Source organism: Salvelinus alpinus, chromosome 24 (genome assembly GCF_045679555.1).
Source record: "Salvelinus alpinus chromosome 24, SLU_Salpinus.1, whole genome shotgun sequence".
Classification (NCBI taxonomy): Eukaryota; Metazoa; Chordata; class Actinopteri; order Salmoniformes; family Salmonidae; genus Salvelinus; species Salvelinus alpinus.
This window is the reverse complement of record NC_092109.1, coordinates 27455751-27475187: the sequence shown is the minus strand read 5'-3', so window position 1 is coordinate 27475187 and position 19437 is coordinate 27455751. Positions and strand designations below refer to the sequence as shown.

Below are 19437 nucleotides of genomic sequence, written 5' to 3'. Positions count from 1 at the left end.
TCAGAGTTACAACGTGCCAGTGAGCTCAGGACAGACACAGCTGTAGGCTATTTGTGCATGGGATAAGAAGCAGTTCTTGACTTGGACGGCAGCTCACCGGAGCTGAGTACCAGCACCTCAAATGTTCTACTGCTTGAGCTCCTGTTCCTCTTATAGAATATTAGCTCAAAAGTATTGTGGAGCTCTTGCACCTAAATATTTTTCTTTATTTAACTAGGCAAGTCAGTTTAGAGCAAATAATTATTTACAATGATGGCCTACTCTGGCCAAACCTGAACGACGCTGAGCCAATTGTGCACTGCCCTATGGGACTCCCAAACACGGCCGGATGTTATACAGCCTGGATATAACAGTATATAAACAATATAAACAGCACCAGCACACAAAATTACTACCGGAAACTATTTCAGTCCAAGTCAAGCACTAATAAGAAGTAATCAGGAAGGCCTTTTTTAATGACATTTCCACTTGATCAGAGCATGACATTTTTCCCTTTCACTCCGAGTGGTTATCGAAAGGGAGAGAGGTGGAAAGATTTTTTAAATACATTGAGGAACCATTGTAATTCTCAATGGATGTAAAAACAGACTGTTTGCTTTCTGTTTGAGGCGAAGAAAACCTTACTTTGAGAAGCTCCACGGGTCATTAGCACTGGTGCGTTAAGCCAATCAGAAACTATCAGATTCCCAAATGGGCACATTTATATGCCTACATTTACATGCAGGCCAGGTAGCCTATAGGTCTACTTCTATGCGTGCGCATCCTAACATTGACAGGAGCACTCCAGACAAAAGACGCTGACTAAATTCACAAAACTCGTAAATGGAATGAAATAAACAAACTTGTTTCTCACAAATGTAGCATAGGTTGTGCACTCTACAAACAATGTGTCCACTCTGACAATGAGAACGGGAAGGCTGGAATAATAATATTGAATGCATTGACAGAAATTACCGTAACCAAAGTGACAAACATTGTAGTTTAGGAATTAATGGTAAATGTACTACTGGTCATTTATGTAATTGGGAATTAATATACACTAGCAATCAAACAATTCACACAATTAAGTTATGAAACAATGAATGTGCACAAATTGGTCGTCCTCACAGTGGCAGACCAAGTGTTGTTACACTTGGTCTGCCACTGTGAGGACGATCAGCTGTCTGTCTTGTCCCTCTGTAGCTCTATCTTAGGCGTCTCACAGTACAGACATTGCAATTTATTGCCCTGGCCATATCTACAGTCCTCATGCCTCCTTGCAGCATGCCTAAGGCACGTTCACGCAGATGAGCAGGGACCCTGGGCATCTTTCTTTTGGTGTTTTTCAGAGTCCGTAGAAAGGCCTCTTAGTGTCCTAAGGCCTCTTAGTGTCCTTTTGTTGTAGATGAATCAGAATTAGTTAGGTAACATAGATAAATAAGATGTTTTATTTATTTCATAATATGCAGAATATCAGAAAGGGAGAAGGGCTCCACTATGTCTGTACGCTAGTCACTCCCTTCTTTTCCCATTGGGGGGAGGATTATGGCAGTGTCTGGAATCATTGTATTACCCTTCTGATGTGTTGAACTTATCTTTCATAGTATATGACCTAGAGGTCCACTCCCCTTTTATTGAGCTTCTCCAGGAGTGGGGAGAAGAGGGGGTGTATTTGAGATGGGAGTATCCAGAATTGACAATTGATATATGCCATTGGATGAGGTAATGTTTTGGTCCTAAGTGGTACCAAGAACGAGATTAGAATCTCGTTTTAGGAGACCAAACTGAACGATAATTTACAGCTAATGCTATCTGGATGGGATACTCCTCTTTCAAGTAAAAGGTTCTTTGTAATTTTCCTAAAATCTGCTGTTCGTCATGTAAGTTGAAAGGGGTGTATCTTGGCTATAAAAGATACTAAGAATTGTTTTGTAAGGACTCAGAGAATTCATTTATAGACACTGAATTGATCTGAGAGTAAAAAGGGCTATGGTGAAGCTCATATAATTAAAGATGGACTTTATAATATAACTCTGACTTGTGTGGTTTTCTCTATCATCACGTAGTTATACAGGAAATTACCACGACACTTTGCATAACTGTGACCTTAATTGCCTACCGTCTGTAAGCAGTTAGTGTCTTAACGACCATTCCACAGGTGCATGTTCATTAATTGTTTATAGTTCATTGAACAAGCATGGGAAACAGTGTTTAAACCCTTTACAATGAAGATCTGTGAAGTTATTTGGATTTTTCCAAATTATCTTTGAAAGACAGGGTCCTGAAAATGGGACGTTTCTTTTCTTGCCGAGTTTACTTGCGCTTCGTGGAGCAGTGCAGAGCTGTTGTCAAGGAAGTGAGTTTGTGTTTTCTTTCTACAGGATATACCGCCCTCAACTACCGTCAACCAATCATGTCAATGCGGAGTTATACAGAGCCCACTGCATTGTTACATAATGTGGGAGGCGCATGGCGATGCAGTACGGACCTGGATTTGGCCTCTGCATGCCACTGGAGGCTCCGCAATGGAATAGTTCTGAGATTGGCGCAAATATATAAACACACACAGTGCATTAGGAAAGTATTCTCCTACAATTGCATAGCCTTCAGAAATGTTGCACAACATGAGCTCATGGGCTCTCATGAAGTGTTAGATTTTTAGATTTTCTAATACATTTACATTGATGTCAGAGTGATTAGAGGGATAAAAAGCATGAGCTTGCGCACACACAAGAATACAATTCAGCGTAGAGATGCTGAATAACGGTGAATAAACTGTAAGCTATAAAAACAAAGAGTCGCACACTCTATATGTATAACCTCCCAGTAATTCATTGGGTAAAAAACAACCAACTTTTTGGCATCACAGTGCCTTCTTTTTATAGCTTAGAGTGATTAGAGGGACAATAGAGTGCTGAGTACCAGGCAGTTAAGCAAGTTTGGTAGGCTACAAATGACCAGCAGCAGCATCAGAGCTTGGAGAAGCCTAATTACCGTGACTAAACGGTCATGTGGAATTTGACTGGCTTCATGACTCGTGACCGCCAGTGTGGCGATAATACAGCCCTAAGGCTGATGCAAAATGTTTCTTCACATTATAAGCGCAGCAACGTTAACAAGACAGTAGGTTACGCGAGAGTGTTCATTCCACAATGTTGTCAAAAGCGCACCGCACACGCAACCGGTTTAATTTGACAGATGAAAATATCCATTCAAAATTTTGAAAGAGGGGAGATCTAAAGATGCAACAACTAGCATGGGTTGCTAATATGACTAGAACCGTGCCTTTGGCTGCTGGACAATGAAAAAAAAGTTGATTTGAAGACAAATAGAACATGAGAGAAATAGGCTACAGGTTGCAATATGCATATGGTCATGTAGTCATGAAATCTATGCAGCCTACTCAATCACTTTTTATAGCTACTGTTTACAGGCCTCCTGGGCCATATACAGCGTTCCTCACTGAGTTACCTGAATTCCTATCGGACCTTGTAGTCATAGCAGATAATATTCAAATTTTTGGTGATTTTAATATTCACATGGAAAAAAGTCCACAGACCCACTCCAAAAGGCTTTTGGAGCCATCATCGACTCAGTGGGTTTAGTCCAACATGTCTCTGGACCTACTCACTGTCACAGTCATACTCTGGACCTAGTTTCGTCCCATGGAATAAATGTTGTTAATCTTAATGTTTTTCCTCATAATTCTGGACTATCGGACCACCATTTTATTACGTTCGCAACAAATAATCTGCTCAGACCCCAACCAAGGAGCATCAAAAGTCGTGCTATACATTCTCAGACAACACAAAGATTCCTTGATGCCCTTCCAGACTCCTTCTGTCTACCCAAGGATGTCAGAGGACAAAAATCAGTTAACCACCTAACTGAGGAACACAATTTAACCTTGCGCAATACCCTAGATGCAGTTGCACCACTAACAACTGAAAAAATGTGTCATAAGAAACTAGCTCCCTGGTATACAAAATACCCGAGCTCTGAAGCAAGCTTCCAGAAAATTGGAACGGAAATGGCGCCACACCAAACTGGAAGTCTTCCGACTAGCTTGGAAAGACAGTACCGTGCAGTATCGAAGAGCCCTCACTGCTGCTCGATCATCCTATTTTTCCAACTTAATTGACGAAAATAAGAACAATCCGAAATTTATTTTTGATACTGTCGCAAAGCTAACTAAAAAGCAGCATTCCCCAAGTGAGGATGGCTTTCACTTCAGTAGTAATAAATTCATGACTTCTTTGAGGAAAAGATCATGATCATTAGAAAGCAAATTACGGACTCCTCTTAAAATCTGCGTATTCCTCCAACGCTCAGCTGTCCTGAGTCTGCACAACTCTGCCAGAACCTAGGATCAAGAGAGACACTTAAGTGTTTTAGTACTATATCTCTTGACACAATGATGAAAATAATCATGGCCTCTAAACCTTCAAGCTGCATACTGGACCCTATTCCAACTAAACTACTGAAAGAGCTGCTTCCTGTGCTCGGCCCCCTATGTTGAACATAATAAACGGCTCTCTATCCACAGGATGTGTACCAAACTCACTAAAAGTGGCAGTAATAAAGCCTTTCTTGAAAAAGCCAAACCTTGACCCAGAAAAAATAAAAAACTATATCGAATCTCGGCCTATATCGAATCTTCCATTCCTCTCAAATTTTAGAAAAAGCTGTTGCGCAGCAACTCACTGCCTTCCTGAAGACAAACAATGTATACGAAATGCTTCAGTCTGGTTTTAGACCCCATCATAGCACTGAGACTGCACTTGTGATGGTGGTAAATTACCTTTTAACTTCTTATGGCTGCAATCCTGCTCCCGGGATCGATATGACAACAGCCAGTGATAGTGCAGGGCGCCAAATTCAAACAGAAATCTCATAATTAAAATTCCTCAGACATTCATGTGTCTTATATCATTTTAAAGGTAATCATCAGATGACACTCATAGGACTTCATGTTACACAATACATGCATGTTTTGTTTGATTAAGTTCATATTTATATAAAAAAAAATCTGAGTTTACATTGACGCGTTAGATTCACTAGTTGCAAAACCATCAAGTGACTTTGCATAGCCACATCGTTTCAACAGAAATACTCATCATAAATATAGATGATAATACTGATTATACACATGGAATTATAGATATACCTCTCCTTAATGCAACCGCTGTCAGATTTCAAAAAAACTTTACGGAAAAATAAACCACGCAATAAACTGAGACGGAGCTCAGAACAATAGCCAAATTAGCCGCCATGTTGGACTCAACAGAAACCAGAAAATACATGATAAATGTTTCCTTACCTTTGATGAACTTCATCAGAATGCAGTCCTAGGAATCCCAGGTCCACAATAAATGCTTGATTTGTTCGATAATGTCCGTTATTTATGTCCAATTAGCTACTTTCGAATTGTTTACCAAACGCCCTAACCAAAGCCTCAAAGCGCGTCCACTATAACGTGACGAAATGTCCAAAAGTTCCGTTACAGTCAGTAGAAACATGTCAAACGATGTACTGAGTCAATCTTTAGAATGTTGTTGTTAACATACATCTTGAATAACGTTCCAACCGGAGAATTACATCGACTTCAATTGACCGATGGAACGGAGCTCCCTCTCACATGAACGCGCAAGTTCAATGCGTGGGCACCTCATGGAAGTGATTACTCATTCCTGTCTCCTTCGGCCCCCCTTCACATTAGAGTCATCAGACAAAGTTCTATTGACTGTTGACATGTAGTGGAAGCCGTAGGAAGTGAAAACCCATCCATATCTCTGTATTTTCAATGAGAGCTTGGTTGAAAATCTGGCACCCCCAGAAAATATCCAAACAGGAAGTGGAACTTCTCAGGTTTTTGCCTGCCATATGAGTTCTGTTATACTCACAGACATAATTCAAACAGTTTTAGAAACTTCAGAGTGTTTTCTATCCAATACTAATAATAATATGCATATATTAGCTACTATGACATAGGAGCAGGCCGTTTACTCTGGGCAACTCTGTGCACCTTTCATCCAAGCTACTCAATACTGCCCCTTCAGCCATAAGAAGTTAATGGCGTCAGACCGAGGCTCTGCATCTGTCCTCGTGCTCCTAGACCTTAGTGCTGCCTTTGATACCATCGATCACCACATTCTTTTGGAGAGATTGGAAACCCAAATTGGTCTACACGGACAACTTCTGGCCTGATTTAGATCTTATGTCGGAGAGATATCAGTTTGTCTCTGTGAATGGTTTGTCCTCTGACAAATCAACTGTACATTTCGGTGTTCCTCAAGGTTCCGTTTTGGGACCACTATTGATTTCACTATCTATTTTACCTCTTGGGGATGTCATTCGAAAACATAATGTTAACTTTCACTGCTATGCGGATGACACACAGCTGTACATAGTCTGGCCCAGGAGTGTGAAGGTGAACGGAAAGGCTCTGGAGCAACGAACCGCCCTTGCTGTCTCTGCCTGGCCGGTTCCCCTCTCTCCACTTAGATTCTCTGCCTCTAACCCTATTACAGGGGCTGAGTCACTGGCTTACTGGTGCTCTTTCATGCCGTTCCTAGGAGGGGTGCGTCACTTGAGTGGGTTGAGTCACTGACGTGATCTTTCTGTCTGGGTTGGCGCCCCCCCTTGGGTTGTGCCGTGGCAGAGATCTTTGTGGGCTATACTCGGCCTTGTCTCAGGATGGTAAGTTGGTGTTGAAGATATCCCTCTAGTGGTGTGGGGGCTGTGGTTTGGCAAAGTGGGTGGGGTTATATCCTTCCTGTTTGGCCCTGTCCGGGGGTATCATTGGATGGGGCCACAGTGTCTCCTGACCCCATCCCGTCTCAGCCTCCAGTATTTATGCTGCAGTAGTTTATGTGTCGGGGGGCTAGGGTCAGTTTGTTATATCTGGAGTACTTCTCCTGTCGTATCCGGTGTCCTGTGTGAATTTAAGTATGCTCTCTCTAATTCTCTCTTTCGGAGGACCTGAGCCCTAGGACCATGAGCCTGATGACTCCTTGCTGTCCCCAGTCCACCTAGCCGTGCTGCTGGTCCAGTTTCAACTGTTCTGCCTGCGGCTATGGAACCCTGACCTGTTCACCGGACGTGCTACCTGTCCCAGACCTGCTGTTTTCAACTCTCTAGAGACAGCAGGAGCGGTAGAGATACTCTTAATGATCGGCTATGAAAAGCCAACTGACATTTACTCCTGAGGTGCTGACTTTCTGCACCCTCGACAACTACTGTGATTATTATTATTTGACCATGCTGGTTATTTATGAACATCTTGGCCATGTTCTGTTATAATCTCCACTCGGCACAGCCAGAAGAGGACTGGCCACCCCTCATAGCCTGGTTCCTCTAGGTTTCTTCCTAGGTTTTGGCCTTCCTAGGGAGTTTTTCCTAGCCACCGTGCTTCTACACCTGCATTGCTTGCTGTTTGGGGTTTTAGGCTGGGTTTCTGTACAGCACTGAGATATCAGCTGAAGTAAGAAGGGCTATATAAATAAATTTGATATGGAAGTCTTTATAAAATAATTGCTTCCACGATATGGTCGGATTTTAGCTTTTGAAGCAAGGCAAGACATGCCTCATAATATGCATAGGCTACTGCCTCCAGCTCATTGCAAAGTGGTGTGTGACGTTCTGATGCCTGCCTACCGTTGCCTATGTACTTGAATGACAAATGGGAAGTGCACTTCAATTACCAGCTGAAAAATATTTAGAATTGCTATGCAATGATTGGGCTTATAAAAGCACGTTTCACTACAGCAGCAACGAACATGCTGTTTGAGGAGCTGTAGCAGCTGCTCTCGTGCTGTCTGACAAGAGTTTCAACTGAAACTAGGCTCTATCTGTATGCTGTGAGCATGTGATAAGATGCTGGACTAATGAAAATAGGTTAATTATGCTAATTAACCTATAGAGAGATAAGCATGACCGGTCAAATGTATTTCCATCGACTGGTATTTCCCATTTATTAATAGGCTAACAACTATTATTTTTTACAATAGGGCTTTTTTCTTCTCCCAGACAATTGGCCGGAACCAAATTTATTTATCGTCTTTTCATATTTTTTTGTGGGGGGTGGAAAGGAAAACGTTTTGAATACATTTGCATTGATGTCAGAGTGATTAGAGGGATAAAAAGCATGAGCTGGTGCACACCCAGATAGTGTGAATGTGAGTGATGACATATTTGAGTATATTCATGGTGCCGGTCGCAGGGACACAGATCCAGTGAAAGAGGAAGATCATTAGTTACCGTCCAGGGACGAGGAGGGGGAGTTGTTAGCGGAGGTGTTGAGCGCGTGCAGCATCTGTTCACACCAGGTGGTGAAGCCGTCCTGGGGTTTCATGCCCTGCAGCAGCTTCAGCAGTTTGTCCTCCTCCTCTGTACGTTTCTTCCTCAACATGTACTGCTCGCTGCAGGTGGACACGGAAAAAATGTTTACGCACACACAGGCCTTGAAACAGTTTACATACACACAAAACGTTAACACACAGCTTTAAACAGAGAGGTAAACAATGCACCACACACACACACACAGTGAGGTGTACCTAAGAGAGGGGCTGCTGCGGCTGTTCTTCATGCCCATGTTGCGGAGGCTGTTCTGGTTCTTCACAGCCTCCTCCCAGACACCCATACCTCCAGAGCTGCCTTTGGGCTCCATGCCCCCACCAGACCACATGCCCACAGACCCCTCACCCCACTGACCCATAGACAGGCCTCCATGCTGGAGGAAGACAGAGAAAGAACAGAGGGACATGGGTCACACTACTGGTTACCAGGGCCTGGTCCACCAGCCAAAATATATTTGCCATAATTACACCAACCCCCCCCCACCCCCCACTAGTGTGTCTTCGCTAGGAGTTGAAGCAAACTCAAAACATTGAAAAACCTAGTTTGTGAACAAAACAATGCAAATAGCCAAGAAACAGATGGACAAAGTCTCACTTTAGTAGACTTCAGAGTCAATTAGACCAGTGGTTCCCAACCAGGGTCGCTGGGGGTACTTAAGAAGACTCATGAGTATGGGGTTACTGGTAAAATGCACGAGGGGGTACTTCAATGGTACTCCGGGCAAAGCAAAATTCAGTTGGTGGTACAGTAACCCCAAAATATATTTTTTCGTATTTTTTTACCTTTATTTAACTAGGCAAGTCCGTTAAGAACAAATTCTTATTTACAATGACCTAGGAACAGTGGGTTCACTGCCTTGTTAAGGGGCAGAAAAACAGATTTTTACCTTGTCAGCTCAGGGATTCGATCTAGCAACCTTTCAGTTACTGGCCCAACACTAACCACTACGCAACCTGCAGCACCATTGAATTAGACCAACTTATGCCTTTGTGCTGTGTTTCTAAAAATGAATCTTTAGCAGTGCACACAGCTCCTCAGCAAGGCAGGGTTTCCACGCGTCGCTCGAGGTGGGATATATTTAAGCAATAAGGCACCTCGGGGGTTTGTGGTATATGGCTGTTCCTAGGCACGGCTAAGAGCTGTTCCTAGACACGGCTAAGAGTGCCAGGATACAGTCCTTAGCCGTGGTAAATTGGCCATATACCACAAATAATAGCCTTATTGCTATTATAAACTGGTTACCAACGTAATTAGAGCAGTAAAAAAATAAATGTTTTTTCATACCTGTGGTATACAGTCTGATATACCACAGCTGTCATCCAATCAGCATTCAGGGCTCGAACCACCTAGTTTGTAATGTCTAATATACCACGGTTGTCAGCCAATCAGCATTCAAACCACCCAGTTTATAATATAGGATTTGTAGATATTTGTGTGATTAGCTACCAGCTATGAAACAAAATGACAGAAACACTTTGAAAACAGCTACTGCAGCATTTCTTTTTCTATAAAATGTCCTTATTACTTGACTTCTACCTTTATTTTTATTCCCAAATGCGAGAGAAATGTTTGCATTGTGGAGCCCTGACCACCTGTCAACGTGGCTGTTGAAATAGACCTTACATGCCAATACCGGCATTTGGCAGGTGTTAATTTTAGGTCCTGCTGGTTACACTTATGGGCATTGTAATAAATATCCTCAGAACACACATTTCTTCTCAAGAAACTACTACACTTTCAAAACCTCCCTGTAGACATAGCAGGACAGCCCGTGTGAAGTTCTCCTCACCCTGTCTCTCTGCTGCTGGGCCCTCTGGTGCTGGGCCTGCTGTTTGAGCAGCCTCTCGGTCTCCAGCTCCAGCAGGCTGAGGCTCTTGCCTTGCTTGGAGAGAGCTGAGACCTGGGGGCCACTCCACACGGTCCCTGACCCTGACCCAGAGACACACCCTGGGCCCCCGGGCTGGGCCTGTTGCAGCAGCTTCAGGATCAGCTCCTGCTGCTGACGACACTGCTGCTTACGCCTGTACAGCTCCTCCTCCTCACGCCTCTTCTGCTCCTCCTGCTGCCTCCTCTTCTCCTCCCGCCGCTTCCTCTCCTCCTCCTCTCGCTTGGCCCTGAGTTCAGCCTCACGCCGGTCCTGGAGCTGAGGTACAAGAGATGAACAGAGAGTCAGCAAGAGAGAGAGAAGAGGGGTGAAAGAGGGTGAGAGAGGGGGGACAAAGTAAATAAAGACAGTACCTTCTGTAGCTGCTCCAGAGATGGCCCCTGAGTGGAATGACTCATGGTTAAGTCCCATAGGTTGGCCTCACCTCCTGGAATAGGCCACAAACACATTACTGACATACAATGGCAACATGTAGAAGGACATCTGGGTGAATGAAAAGATGTATAGCTGAGGTCTATCAGTCTTGGAGGATATGCAAGAGCGTGTGCTTAGTGGTTAGAGTGTTAGTCCAGTAACCGGAGGGTTGCTGGATCGAATCCCCAAGCTGACAAGGTAAAAATCTGTCGTTCTGCCCCCGAGCAAGGCAGTTAACCCACTGTTCCCCGGGCGCCAAAGAAGTGGATGTCGATTAAGGCAGCCACCCGCACCTCTCTGATTCAGAGATTGGATTAAATGCGGAAGACACATTTCAGTTGAAGGCATTCAGTTGTACAACTGACTAGGTATCCCCTTTCACTTATACAAATACAGTCAAATATATTAGCACCCTTGCACTTTAAAATGGAGTGCAATGGAGCAGAATGTCCTCTTCAAAACTGGTTGAAAGGCTATTTTTACCCTGTAGGCACTGGCAACTTACCACCTGTAGGATAAATTACATTTGCTGAGAATGACCTTGCCTCCAACCAAATTTATTTGAAATTTTAACAATTTAGTCCAGGCCATTTTTGCCTTTGAAATTAAAAATCATAATTTCAGCATTTTTCATTTGACCGCATCTGCTTATATAAAGGTGTATGTGAAGCAGATAACGATGCAGCGGGTTCCTTTTCAGTACCTGACTGCTGGGAGGCTGAGGTACGCATGTCCCACATAGACCCATTATCTGGTACTGACATGGACCTGTTCATCATGCTAGATTCCCCACTCCTGAAAACAGAAACACATTAGTACACTCACAAATACCCTCCTATACATCCAGTGTGTGTGTGTGTGTGTGTGTGTGTGTGTGTGTGTGTGTGTGTGTGTGTGTGCCTACCTTTTCATGTGCTGAAACCTTATCTGCAATTGCTGGTATAGAGCTGCAGTGGCTGCTTGTTCTAACTGTTTCTTCAGCAGCTCCTGATCCATATTGCCCTGCGGAACAAGACCTACAGGGTTACCTACCAACTATGCCACTGCTTTAGAAAACCACCAAGCACACCAAATAATAGGGATGTACAATATAAATTGGTAAGCATATCAGAATCGGCCGATACTACCTAAAAATGCCAACATGTCTAGTTTAACGCCGATGTGCAAAACCGATGTCAAAGCTGTCGTGCATACCTATATAACGTAGGTAGATGACGCTACAAAAAATACAGCGCTACACAGAACAAAAGCAGAAAAATACTAAGCACACACTTCCAACAACTAAACAAGTTCAAGTCGAGCAGTCATTTGAAAGAGGAAGGACATTTTAGGGGGGTTAAAACTTGCAAAAGTACTCTACAAGTGGCTGTGAACAAGCGATTCAGTGGCATACTCTCGGAGCCTCTACTGCGTCGCCACCATGCTCGATGCTAGCTACAAGGACCGCTACTTTGATGCAGACAACAAACACGGTTTACGTGAAATGTTAGACAGCTGGACAAGATGGAAACGGACACAGTGACAGTGTGCACCAAGGAAGAGAGGTCACGGACAGACAGAGCTGAAACTTCACTGCTTGACATGTATGATGAAATCCTGGTTGAGACTGAACAACAAAAAAGCACAGCAAGTAAGTGAAATAAATAGGTTTTGATTATGTTTTACTGGTAATGGGGGACATACGTAAATGTCAACAAAATAACTTTTGGTCAGTATGTGTTTCAACTATTTAACTGTACTAGAATGCTTAAAAGGCCGCTAAAAAAATGTAATAAAATCGGTATTGTTTTTTTTTTGGCAAGGAAAATATTGCATCGGCCCAAAAAGTAATATCGGTGCATCCCTACCAGATACACTACTGATTATCTGCTCTAGATAGATACACGATACAGCTACAAGAGACAATATACATTATACTCAGTAAAACACATGATTTTGCCTATGCCACTTTGATACTCTACTTATTCCAAAAAAAGTTGTTCACCACAGTCAAGTATCTCTGTGCCTTTGCTGTACCTGGGTTAACTGACAAACCCCCCACACACACACACCACTAAACAAACAACCAGTGAACAGGAAGTAAACAGAAACACCCAGACAGACGTGTGCTCGCTGACTCACAGAGGACCCCCGAGGTGGTGGAGGCTGTCTCACCAGCAGGGGTGGGGGGGAGGGGCCGGGGGAGAAGGGCACGCGCCCCCACATCTTGATGACATCTCCCAGGGGCTGGAAGCCCTCATCACAACCCCTCTTTACCAGCAGTGTCATGGAGAAGTAGCCTGCCTGGAACCACTCACACATCTCCACCGTGGAGAAGGGACCTGGACCAGGGTCATGACAAAACAATATGACAATGTGAAAAAGTATCTGTAAGGTACTATATGCAACATATATTGATTGATATGTACAGTGCCTTAAGAAAGTATTCCAACCCCTTGACTTATTACACGTGTTGTGTTAGAGCCTGAATTCAAAATGTATTAAATTCATTTTTAGATCCTCTCATCATCTACAACATGTTTTTAGACATTATTGCAAATTTATTGAGAATAAAACACAGAAATACCTCATTTACGTAAGTACTCACACCTCAGAGTCAATACTTTGTAGAAGGACCTTTGGCGGCGATTACAGCTTTGAGTCGTCTTTGGCATGTCTATCAGCATTTGTACCTCCGCATTTACTCCCATTCTTACAAAAAAAAAGATTCTCTAGTCTGATGAAGCCAAGATTGAACTCTTTGGCCTGAGTTCCAAGCGTCATGTCTGGAGGAAACCTTGCACCATCCCTACGGTAAAGTATTGTGGTGGCAGCATCATGCTGTGGGGATGTTTTTCAGCGGCAGGGACTGGGAGACTAGTCAGGATCAAGGGAAGGATGAAAAAGGGCAAAGTACAGAGAGATCCTTGATGGAAACTTGCTCCAGAACGCTCAGGAACTCAGACTGGGGCGAAGGTTCACCTTCCAACAGGACAACGACCCTAAGCACACAGCCAAGACAATGCAGGAGTGGCTTCGGGACAAGTCTCTAAATATCCTTGAGTGGCCCAGCCAGAGCTCGGACTTGAACCCGATCGAACATCTCTGGAAAGACCTGAAAATAGCTGTGCAGCGTCGCTCCCCATCCAACATTACAGAGCTTGAGGGGATCTGCAGAGAAGAGGAGAAACTCCCCAAATACAGGTGCGCCAAGCTTGTAGCATCAAACCCAAGAAGACACGAGGCTGTAATCGCTGACAAAGGTGCTTCAACAAAGTACTGCGTAAAGGGTCTGAATACTTAAATTTGATTACAGTTCATTTTTAATACATTTGCAAAAATGTAAAAAAAAATAAAGTTTTTTGCTTTGTCATTATGGGGTATTCCGTTAAGATTGATGAGAAAAAAAACATTTAATCCATTTTAGAATAAGGCTGTAATGTAACAAAAAGTCAAGGGTTCTGAATACTTTCCAAATGCACTAACTGCTAAAAATTGTGAATGTGTGTGTCTACCTTGGATCTCTGCCTGGGGGTCCTTGTAGAACCACTTCATGGCTGCCTCGTGGGAGAGTGGCAGGGCACAGTCCCTATGGGCAGAGTGGGAGTGCGTGTGTCCAGCGGTGTGTGTGTGTGAGTGTGGGGCTGGGTGTGTGTGAGATTGGGAGGTAATGTTGTGGCTCTCCTGCAGTGCTTGGGTGAAACACTCCTCCTCAAGGGATGTGTCCTGCAGAGATGCCACCATCTTTTCAGCCTCCTACAAGGGTGGGAGAAGATAAAAAAATATGAACATTTACATAACACTCAGCCAGTATATCAAGTGTAATCGTAATCCTGACAATAAATTGGATGTAAAATGAACGCATGTCTAATTGACATGGTAATGCAACCCTACCTGTTGCAGGTGCTTCATGCCCTCGTCCTCCTCCACTTCTCCCCCTGTTGATGGGAGGAGAGATCCAAAGGAGGGAGGAGGCATCAGGCTGGAGGAAGTGGTGGTGGAGGAGGAGGGGTCTGGACTGAGCTGAGCACCACTCCCTGGAGGTGAGCTGCCTGTGAGACCACAGAGAGAACAGGGGGAAAGGGGATGAGACATGTACAACTACTGTACTAGGGCCACTACTGAGCATACAGGTGAAACATTCTCTGGAGCAGATACAAGCTGATGCCCACACAGTGAAAATGGTTCACAAGAACGAGACGAAATGGACAAAAACACATAACATGATAAATTGACTGAATTACCATGACAACGGTTCATTTATAAAATGAATAAGCACCAGTTATGTTTATTTGACCCTTTAAACTACTCCAATTTGAACATTATAAATTGTCCCGTTAGCAATAGCCCATATTAAAAGTAAAAGCTACTTATCGTCATTATTGATAACAGTAAAATATCTTCGATAAATGGTCACTGTCGATACTTTCGGTTTATTGTCCTAGCTTTAGTACACAACATGTGCATATCAGTAATTCAGTCAGGGCTCTAAAGTGCGACCAATTTGGTCACATATGCGACTAAATATTTTGCTGTGCGAACAGGAGTTTTATATTGGGAGCACTGAGACAAGGAAAAAAAATATATCCTAGATACTTGTTGTAATAAGGCTTCGCAGTACCGTTGTTTCAGAGATCTGACACATTACCGGAGGAACATTTTTATCTTACCTATAGCGGATCGCCGGGACTGAATTTTACATTCACAAACCACAACATTGTGGAACGTTCTAGAACTACTTGCGCGTCATTAACCATTTGTTTACACTTTGTTCAGTCATATTACATCATTGGCTAGCGAGCCAACAACCTGGTAACTTTACCAGTATATCCAAAGATTTGGGGGCCCAGAAATGAAAAGGGATAGCTTATTCAGGAGATCAATGATCATAGCAATGAATGAGTGCAGGGCCTGAAACAACATTTTTGGTCCACCAGCCACTGTGGCAGGAAATTTAAAATCTACCAGCCACTCAGAATATTTTTGGGCCATAATAATTAGACCAAAAAACCCAAAAGAACCCAGGTGAGAATGCTTTGTAATGTTTGTAAAACAATACATGTATTACTAGCTAGAAGTGATGTGGTTTATTGCAACAAAAAAAATCATTTTTGTGATCCAAGTGTTTTAATCAAAATGTCACAGATGACAAATTCTCAGATACCCCTTTAAGGGTGGAAGGTTAACATGACAACAATGGCACTCGAACCAAGTGACAGTGTGCCTGTGAGATAGAGAAACAGGCACACTGTCACTTGGTTCGAGTGCCCTTGTGTCTTTGCTGAAGCAAACTCAAAAAATAGTTTTGTTCTCAAACTAGGTTTGTTTTTCAACGTAAATAGCCAACACAGTCAAGGACAGTCTCGAGTAAATTAGACCAACTTTTATGCCATGTGCAGCACTTCTAAAAATGAATCTCCAGCACTTCAACAGCAAGGCAGTGTTGCTGCGTGAGGTGGGATATTATCGACCTGACGACAGTAGCGTCTATTATAAGTGTTGGTTGAGGTCAGTTAAATTCATATCTATGCCAACATAACACCAATCTCTATGAAAATTTGCAGATCAACTTTGAGGTACACAACAACACTCCACATTTCTCATCATGAGTCGTCCATCTGTAACCGAGAACCACAGCGCATTTCTTAACAGGGTCGTTGGCAATTGAGTTAAGAGTATTTGAGCCTACTGATCTCCTATTCTAGACGTCTGCTTAAAACGAGACTATAATTTCCAAAATTGACCATTGGACATAAAATGCCAGATTGAATAAACTTGCAGATGCAACAGTTTATTAAATGTATCGCTCTCACAAGCACAATTCCTTCCGTTAACTTCTTATGGCTGCAGGGGCAGTATTGAGTAGCTTGGATGAAAGGTGCACAGAGGTGCCCATATTAAACGGCCTGCTCCTCCGTCCCAGTTGCTAATATATGCATATTATTATTAGTATTGGATAGAAAACACTCTGAAGTTTCTAAAACTGTTTGAATTATGTCTGTGAGTATAACAGAACTCATATGGCAGGCAAAAACCTGAGAAGTTCCACTTCCTGTTTGAATTGTTTCTGAGGTGGCAGATTTTCAGCCAAGCTCTCAATGAAATTACAGCGAGATATGGATGAGTTTTCACTTCCTACAGCTTCCACTAGATGTCACCAGTCAACAGAACTTTGTGTGATGACTAATGTGAAGGGGGGCCGAAGGAGACAGGAATGAGTAATCACTACCACGAGCTGATCACGCATTCACCATGCGCCTTCACATGAGGAGGACGTCCGTTCCACCGCTCTTCTTAAGTCAATCTAATTCTCCGGTTGGAACGTTATTCAAGATGTATGTTAACAACATTCTAAAGATTGATTCAGTATATCGTTTGACATGTTTCTACTGACTGTTACGGAACTTTTGGACATTGTCACGTTATAGTGGAGGCGCTTTGTGACTTTGGAATTGTTTACCAAAGGCGCTAACCAAAGTAGCTAATTGGACATAAATAACGGACATTAACTAACAAATCAAGCATTTATTGTGGACCTGGGATTCCTAGGACTGCATTCTGATGAAGTTCATCAAAGGTAAGGAAACATTTATCATGTATTTTCTGGTTTCTGTTGACCCCAACATGGCGGCTAATTTGGCTATTGTTCTGCGCTCCGTCTCAGATTATTGCAGGATTTGCTTTTTCCGTAAAGTTGTTTTGAAATCTGACACAGTGGTTGCATTAAGGAGAGGTATATCTATAATTCCATGCGTATAACTTGTATTATCATCTACATTTATGGTGAGTATTTCTGTTGAAACGCTGTGGCTATGCAAATTCACTTGATGTTTTTGGAAATAGTGAATCTAACGCGCCAATGTAAACTCAGATTTTTTGTTATAAATATGAACTTTATCAAACAAAACATGCATGTATTGTGTAACATGAAGTCCTATGAGTGTCACCTGATGAAGATAATCAAAGGTTAGTGATTCATTTTATCTATTTCTGCATTTTGTGAAAGCTATCTTTCGCAATAATGGCTGTGCTTATTGTGGTTTGATGGTGACCTAACATAATCATTTGTAGTGCTTTCGCTGAAAAGCATATTTGAAATCGGACACTTGTGGGATTAACAACAAGAAAACCTTTAAAATGATATAAGACACATGTATGTTTGAGGAATTTTAATTATGAGATTTCTGTTTGAATTTGGTGTCCTGCACTTTCTGGATGCTGTCATATCGATCCCGGTAGCGGGATGCAGCCATAAGAAGTTAAGAAACAAAGATGTTCTACATTTTTGTAGCATTTCTGACAATGTGACATTTTGCCAAAACTCAGTTCTAACACCTAGGTTATTTGGATGTAACCTAGGTTACTGTATATAACTAGGTATATGGTGGTATTCAAGCTGACGTTAATCAATGTACGCACAGATTTTTATTAGCTTCGTAGCTTACTAGCTAACGTTAGCTTGCTTGAACAAAGTCAAGCATCTAGCCTCTGTAGCTAGCTAACACTAGTCAGCTGAAAGATAGCTAGCTAACGAACAGGCAAATAAAAAATAATAAAAAAGTAGCTAGTCAATTAAAGGTGGTTTTGTTTTGATTAGCTAGGTAGCTAAACTAACATTATACCAGTCAAATGAGAGCTAACCAAGCGAGGAAAGCTAGCTAGATATATTTTGCCAAGTAAGGTTTTTCACATACGGCTGAAGTCGTGTAACTGCTGAACCAGTGGCGTGTAATCGGATCACAGACAAATAAACTAGCGTATGTCCATGGCTGCTATGATAGCCAATTAGCTAAGGTTACTTGGCTAGCTAAAGTTAACATAAGACAAACATTAGCTAACCTGTTTGGTCGGTTCACGTACCACAATATATCATCATTTCTCACACTAAACAGTTAACCTCACTAGGGTCTGTGGGACGGTAGCGTCCCACCGTGTCAACAGCCAGTGAAACTGCAGGGCGCCAAATTCAAAACAACAGAAATCCCATAATTTTAATTCCTCAAACAGACCGTTTGAGTGTCCGATTTCAAAAAGGTTTTACGACGAAAGCACACCAAACGATTATGTTAGGTTAGAGCAAAGTCGCAGAAAAAGACAGCCATTTTTCCAGCCAAAGAGAGTAACAAAAAACAGAAAGAGATAAAATGAATCACTAACCTTTGATGATCTTCATCAGATGACACTCATAGGATTTCATGTTACACAATACATTTGTTTTGTTCGGTAAAGTTCATATTTATATCCAAAAATCTGAGTTTAGGCAGGACGCTACTGTCTCACTTGGCAAAAAGACAGAAAATGCAGAGCGCCAAATTAAAATAAAAATTACTATAAAAATCAAACTTTCATTAAATCACACATGAAAGATACCAAATTAAAGCTACACTGGTTGTGAATCCAGCCAACATGTCAGAATTCAAATAGGCTTTTCGGCGAAACCAAACAATGCTATTATCTGAGGATAGCACCATTGTAAACAAAGAGAGAGAAGCATATTTCAACCCTGCAGGCGCGACACAAAACTCAGAAATGAAAATATAATTCATGCCTTATCTTTGACGAGCTTCTGTTGTTGGCACTCCAATATGTCCCATAAACATCACAAATGGCCCTTTTGTTTGATTAATTCCGTCGATATCCAAAATGTCAATTTATTTGGCGCGTTTGATCCAGAAAAACACCGGTTCCAAATTGTGAAACGTGACTACAAAATATCTCAAAGGTTACCTGTAAACTTTGCCAAAAAATTTCAAGCTACTTTTGTAATACAACTCTGGGTATTTTTTAACATAATCGATCAAATTGAAGAGGGGATGATCTGT

At 42.3% G+C, this 19437-nt stretch overlaps 1 protein-coding gene across 4 annotated transcripts in view; it reads right to left on the bottom strand.

Annotated features, from left to right (window-relative positions):
- The window catches only part of LOC139552460 (GRB10-interacting GYF protein 1-like), a 43813-nt gene that overhangs the window by 7714 nt on the left and 16662 nt on the right, over positions 1 to 19437 (bottom strand). For 2 of the 4 annotated variants that reach the window (XM_071364220.1, XM_071364222.1), the window contains 9 exons: positions 14510 to 14667; positions 14131 to 14371; positions 12758 to 12957; positions 11541 to 11638; positions 11340 to 11431; positions 10576 to 10649; positions 10127 to 10480; positions 8535 to 8710; positions 8239 to 8399 (listed from right to left, as the gene is read on the bottom strand). In XM_071364220.1, coding sequence (XP_071220321.1) covers positions 8239 to 8399; positions 8535 to 8710; positions 10127 to 10480; positions 10576 to 10649; positions 11340 to 11431; positions 11541 to 11638; positions 12758 to 12957; positions 14131 to 14371; positions 14510 to 14667 — 1554 coding nt within the window. The remainder of the gene's footprint in view (positions 1 to 8238; positions 8400 to 8534; positions 8711 to 10126; positions 10481 to 10575; positions 10650 to 11339; positions 11432 to 11540; positions 11639 to 12757; positions 12958 to 14130; positions 14372 to 14509; positions 14668 to 19437) is intronic. The other 2 variants (XM_071364221.1, XM_071364223.1) reach the window with 1 other exon arrangement.